Source organism: Sciurus carolinensis, chromosome 2 (assembly GCF_902686445.1).
Source record: "Sciurus carolinensis chromosome 2, mSciCar1.2, whole genome shotgun sequence".
Classification (NCBI taxonomy): Eukaryota; Metazoa; Chordata; class Mammalia; order Rodentia; family Sciuridae; genus Sciurus; species Sciurus carolinensis.
This window is the reverse complement of record NC_062214.1, coordinates 25,873,865-25,880,007: the sequence shown is the minus strand read 5'-3', so window position 1 is coordinate 25,880,007 and position 6,143 is coordinate 25,873,865. Positions and strand designations below refer to the sequence as shown.

The 6,143-nt window shown below is 45.7% G+C and overlaps 1 protein-coding gene across 2 annotated transcripts; it reads right to left on the bottom strand.

The window, feature by feature from the left end:
* Positions 1-1,870: 1,870 nt before the first annotated feature.
* Defb129 (defensin beta 129) lies at positions 1,871-5,210 on the bottom strand. 2 transcript variants are annotated; one of them, XM_047533993.1, is made up of 2 exons: positions 4,880-5,210; positions 1,871-2,441 (listed from the first exon to the last, which is right to left on the bottom strand). In XM_047533993.1, exons 1-2 carry the CDS (start codon positions 4,935-4,937, stop codon positions 2,026-2,028), a joined length of 474 nt encoding a protein of 157 aa, XP_047389949.1. In that variant the 5' UTR covers positions 4,938-5,210; the 3' UTR covers positions 1,871-2,025. The 2 variants fall into 2 exon arrangements, with proteins under 2 accessions (XP_047389949.1, XP_047389958.1); XM_047534002.1 differs by lacking the exon at positions 4,880-5,210 and adding an exon at positions 4,146-4,513.
* Between the last annotated feature and the right edge of the window lie 933 nt (positions 5,211-6,143).

Sequence of the window (6,143 nt, the reverse complement as noted above, 5' to 3'; positions counted from 1 at the left end):
TCTCTAAATAAAATACTAACGAGGGCTGGGGATGTGGCTCAGTGGTTAAGTGCCCCTAATCCCTGGTACTGAAAAATAAAAAAAGGATGAAAAATATTGGAGATGGGGAGCTGGTGGCTTCCTCTATATTCTTTTTTTTTTTTTTTTTTGGTACCAGACGTGAGTCCAGGGGTGCTCAATCACCAAGCCTCATCCCCAGCCCATTTTTTATTTTTTGTTTTGAGACAGGGTCTCACTAAGTTGCCGAGACTGGCTTTGAACTTGTGATCCTCTTGCCTGAGCCTCCCAAGCTGTGAGATTACTGGTGTGCACCAACGCACCCAGATGCTTATCTCCAGTCTTTGGAGAGGAACTAAACAAGCCACTCTGGTTGTAAAGTAAGGGTACGTGCTCACAAGACATCTGAGGAGCTCCATCTGTGCAGGACGCACAAACCTGCTGCATAATGGCCCTGCCGTCAGTGTGGGTGGCCCTCCGTGGCTGGACAGCTGCCGCCAAGGAGTGAGTGAGGAATTAAATGTCTAGAGCCTCTGTCGACTCTGTCTAGGTCTTTCTTTGGGTCATTACAGCACACTGGGGCACTGGCAGCCGTGGGGCTGGGCAACGACAAAAACAAACACACAAACCCCCCAGTAAAGCCACGTAAGGTGTGCTGGGGCTGGGGCTCAGTGGCAGGGTGCTTGCCTAGCATGTGCGAGGCACTGGGTTCGATCCTCAGCTCCTCATAAACATAAATAAATACAATAAAGGCACAGTGGCCATCTACGATTAAAAATATTTAAAGAAATATGTGCAGTTCTTAGTACATCAGTTATACCTCAATAAAACTGTTTAAAAAAACTGAAAAAGGGGTCCATGCCATCGTGACTTTGGCAGTTAAAGGCAGTGTGATCTGAGATAGCTGTACTCTGGAATACAATGTGATGTCGACATGAATGAATATAAACCGATGGTGCTGTGTGGATAAATGACTGGCTCAAGGTCACACAATTAAAACGTATCAAAATCAAGATGCCAGCCAAGGAGGGTCAGACCTGGATTTTTACACTCAAATTTTTTATGACCTCATAAATATGGCCGTATTCTCTAGCTTAGAATCCTCTCCTTTGCCTAGTGGTCCTACAGCACTTTTTTTCTTTTTAGTTTTTATCTTTTTTTTTTTTTTTTTGTACCAGGGATTGAACCCAGGGGCACTTGACCACTGAGCCGCATCCCCAGCCCTATTTTGTATTTTATTTAGAGACAGGGTCTCACTGAGTTGCTGAGCACCTTGCTTTTGCTGAGGCTGGCTTTGAACTCACGATCCTCCTGCCTCAGCCTCCGGAGCGGCTGGGATGACAGGCATGTGTCACCGCGACAGGCTCACAGCTCTTTATCCTGGTGCTGGGCGACAGAATAGGTTCCTGTAGCCGCATGTGGCTACTGAGCACTTGAAATGTGGCTGGGACAAATTGAAATGTGCCGTCACAGTCGGATAAGCACAAGATTCCAAAGATATTGTACATGAAAAAATGCAAAACATGACATATAATTTTTGTGTGGTATCGTATTTCATGGTGATATGAGAGTGTTTTGGATATGTTGCTTTAAATGAAAGATTATTAAAATTAATTTCGTTGTTTCTTTTGTCCACATTCTATTTTGTGGATGGCTCCTTCCCCCAAAATCTGTGATAAAGGAAAATGTGTCTTCTGATATTTTCCCTCCTGTCCCCGGAGGAAAAACTAATCTGAGAGTCAGTCATAGTTACAGCAGGTCTGACCTGGGTCATTGGGGGACCAAACCCGGTTCTGTAAGTAACCCCTGCAGGACTGGGTTGGTCCTGGAAATCCATTTCCTGCTCTCCCTTCCCTCTAAGGTGAGACTGATACCACTCCTTAAGCGATTGGTGCTTATACAGTATTTATTGAGTGACTGATGCAGAGGAAACAGTTACAGGTGTTGCTTTGTAGACTGTGGAGGGAGACAGGGCTTGATGTGTGAACGGACCTGCTTCCTCCAGCTCCGCGGTGCTGTTGGCAGGGTCTACGGAGGCGCGGGCGGTGCAGAGACCTGGGCAGGCTCTCGGCTTTGCTTAGTGTCTCTCTCGGTGGCAGAAGCAGCGTGTGTGATGTGTCCTGTGGCGTTCACAGGGGTGGCGCTGGAGAGGACGACAGAGTTGTTACTGGGGGGAAGGCTGGTGCTTTCCATATTGAAGGGGTCGGATAAGATGTATTTCCTCTGTTTGACATTGGAATCTACGTAGCCGATCAGCATGGTTTCGTTTTCTAGCTCGGGTATGTGGGGGATTTCGTGTCGCAGGTACATGGTTATCAGTTTGATCACTTTGGGTCCGATACAACATTTTCTTTTCTTGCATTTCTGAATTTCTTTTTCATCTCCGCTGCAGGAGTTCTTGCATTTTCCAAAACCCATTAAGCATTTTGGCAAGTTCCAAAGTTCTGTACAAGGAAGAGAAAAGCATAAGCTGAGAGTCAGAGGTCTGACCTGGGTCACCCGGGGGCCAGACCCGGCTCTGTAAGTAACCACTGCAGGACTGGTTTCTTCCTGGGCATCCTTCTCCTGCCCAGGTATTCAGGCTGCTGAAGGAGAGAATGGAGGAAAAGGGAGTTTGGTAGCTTTAAGTGTAGTGTTCAGGGATGTTGGTGGGGTCACTGTGGCAGGCCAAGAGACTCTTTGGACACCTCTGGAATCCAAAATAAATCTCTGGTTTAGTCTCTCTTCCTTGAGTAACTTTATTTTTATTTTTTATTTTATTTTTTCTGTACCAGGGATTAAACGGAAGGGTGCCTAACCACTAAGCCACATTGCCCCCTCCTCCTGCCTTTTTATTTTTTATTTTGAGACAGGGTCTCGCTAAGCTCCTTAGCACCTCGCTAAGTTGCTGAGGCTGACTTTGAACTTGCGCTCCTCCTACCTCAGCCTCCTGAACTGCTGGGATTACAGGCATGCGCCACTGCACCCTGGCCCTTGAGTAACTTTAAAAAAAGAGAAGAAGACAGGCCCGAGTATTTGCTTTTACAATAGCAGTTTTGACCTACAGCTTAGCATCTTCAACGCTGTACGGCGGCTCTGTCCCATCCCTATGACCCTCGGAAATATCAATGAGAGTAAAATCTGTCATAAAACTAATCCAAGAAAGGATTTTTAAAGTTTAAAAATATTAGTTTTGATTAACATGCATTAATTGTACATATGAAAGGGATTCAGTGTGATATTTGAATATATGCAGTGTGCTCGGGCAAATCCAGCCTCCCTTTATTCAACCTCCCTTCCTTCCCAGTCTCTGGTCATCACTGTTCCATATTCAGGTGGACTTTTTATTTTTTAATTTCCACATGCGAGAGAGAACATGTGGTACCTGTCTTTCTGTGTGGCCATCCATAAGAATGAAATCCTGTCATTTGCAGTAAAATGGATGGAAACTGGAAGATGTTAGGTCAGATGAACTGAACCAAGAAAAGAATTTAAAAAGACAATCCGTAGGATTTTCAGAAATGCTGTCTTCCAGCGAGGCATGGTGGTACACACCTGTAATCCCAGAGGCTCGGGGGAGACTGAGACAGGAAGATGGAAAGTTCAAGGCCAGCCTCAGCAACTTAAGGAGGCCCTAACCAACTTAATGAGGTCCTAACCAACTTAGTGAAACCCTGTGGTAACACAAAAAAATAAAAAGGCCTGAGAATGTGGCTCAAGAAATGCTGTCTTCTTGCCAAACTCAGGGGTTCTTGACCCCTCTGTCAATCACTAGATCTGCGGTTCCTGGGGCATGGTGTTCTCTCACTTTGAGCCTCTCTGAACACTGTCCCTCGGAGGTCTTGCTCATTACCATAGCCTTGCCCTCACCTCCATCGAGGAGACTCCTGTATTGCTATCTATAGTTTAAAGTCCCCACTAAACTTACTAATGCATCTTCCTCTGATGGATGATTGTCGCATCCCAATTTCTCATCAAGAAAACTTTCCTTTCTTCCTTCACTCACCTTGCCAATCCAACTAATTTTACAGAAATTGGAAACAGTTCCTGGAACATCAAATAAGTTCAAAGGATGTTCTCACCCATTTCCTCCTGTTCTCTCACTAAGTGTAAAACCAAAACAGTTCTTGGATTGGAAACCAGTGCACCGATGAACCCATTATACTCACGGGGATTTTGAAGCTCAAAGTGGCTAAGTAACTTCACCCAGGATGACTCAGCCATATTTGTCTATGGTGCTGTCCTTCCCTGCTGGTCCCCAAATACAAACACTGGGAACATCTTTGGCTCCAACACTCTCCTTCCCTGACTTTCTGTGAGCTGTCGTCTGAAACAAGTCACTCTGCTTTTTCAAAACAATGTTCAATCTTCTGCTTCAGTCTAGATGTCCTGGTGATACTTTGGGTGCTTCCAAAGACTGAGAGAAGGGACAAGACTCTAAAAATCTGGACGAGTTGCAATGGAGAACATAGACCCTTTTCTAAATCTGAAGGAGATATCTTGGAGCACAAAGGTAAGGTCTTCTTCCTTCCAGCACCAAGGTACAAACTGATTGGAACCTTTGCTTTGAAAGGGTTTAAATTAGAAATGGAGCTAAAACAAGGTAGACTGGACTGAGTCTGTGGGTGATGGGTCTGGGGAGGGCAGGAAGGCAGCATTATGTATTGCAGTTTCCAAACAAACGGAGAACACCCTGTAGCTCCCTGGTGTCCCCATCAGACCCAGCCTAAGGGTTGGGGCAGCCGGGGTGCCCTGGGGGTGGGGCACGCGGAGGCAGCTGGTCAGTTCTTCAGCCACCTCTTTGGGCATCGCGACGTTCAGCATCTCTGGGTTCTGCCATCGGAAGCAGCCAAGTCCCGGCTTCTGCTCACCCACTTGCCTTAAACCCAGGGGCCCACATTACCTGTATTCACCTGGTACTGTAGCATGAGGCTGGCAAAGATAGGAAAAAGGAGCTTCATGGCTGGATGCCAGAGAGGAAGCCTCAGATCTGGGTTGGTGTTCCCAAGCTCCAGCCTTTATGGGCCTCTGCGTGGCCTTGGGCCATGAGCACTGATGCGTGGCCAAAGCAGGCGTGCGTGCTGCTGGTGGCAGCTGTGTTTTGTCTGGACTCTGATAAATTGTTCCTGAACATCTCTCTGCATCCCTGTGCTTCATCCTGGGTGCGGGGAGGAAACACAAGATATCTAAGAGAGGAAAAAAAGAATAAGCTCTTCGCCCTTCTCCTTCTTCATGTGGGAACTGGACAAGAGATCTGTTTGATTCAACTCAGTTATGGCTAAGGCATGTCGAGGATGGAGATCCTAAGAACCGGAAGAGGCCAGAGACCCGTTGGCTCTGTTATCTGCAGTGGCCAGTATGGGTGCCGGGTCAACACACAAAGTGCAAGTTTGATGAATAAGTTTTGGTGAGGCAGCCCTGGGCATAACGTTAGCCTTTGAGAATACACTGATTTCCACATCCTCAGGAAGCAGCAATTTTATAGGGTGCTGCCCTGATGCATGGGTCGAATGATCTAAGGATAACAGTAGAATCAAGCCTACCAATCAGATGTCTTCTCTGTTAATTTTTAACTTTTTTTTTTCCTGTGAAATTCAGTTAATGAAGATTGTTAACTCTGAACGTCATTAATTGCTCAAGTCCCAAGAGTTCCAGTCCCAAGTCCTAAGTTGGTTCCTTACCTTTCTAGAGTTCTTATCTTCCTAGGATTTCTTTAGTCATCTTTCCAAAAATTCTTTTTGTTTTGTTTAAGCTATGCTGTTTTTTTTTAATGCAAGTTAAAAACAGTTCCTCTAATGAACTTTCAAGTTATGAAATCTCTATTTTTTTCCTGTGAATGAAACAAAATAATCGAGCTATGACATATTTTCTTGCCTTGGCACCAATAGATGGAATCAGCAGTCCTGTGGGATCAGTCCTGAATGTCACATTTTCATTGGTCCCTGGTATCTTAAGACGCATCAATGTGGCCTTAATTACCCCAGCATGTCTTTCCAGTCCACAAGAAATACGACTATTGAGATTGCCAGCAAGAAAAGAAGCTTAGTCGTGGAACAGAAGATCGAATTAATAAAAATGTGGCCAAGCCCGGCGCACACCTATAATCCCAGCGACTCAGGAGGCTGAGGCAGGAGGATTGCGAGTTCAAAGCCAGCCTCAGCAACTTA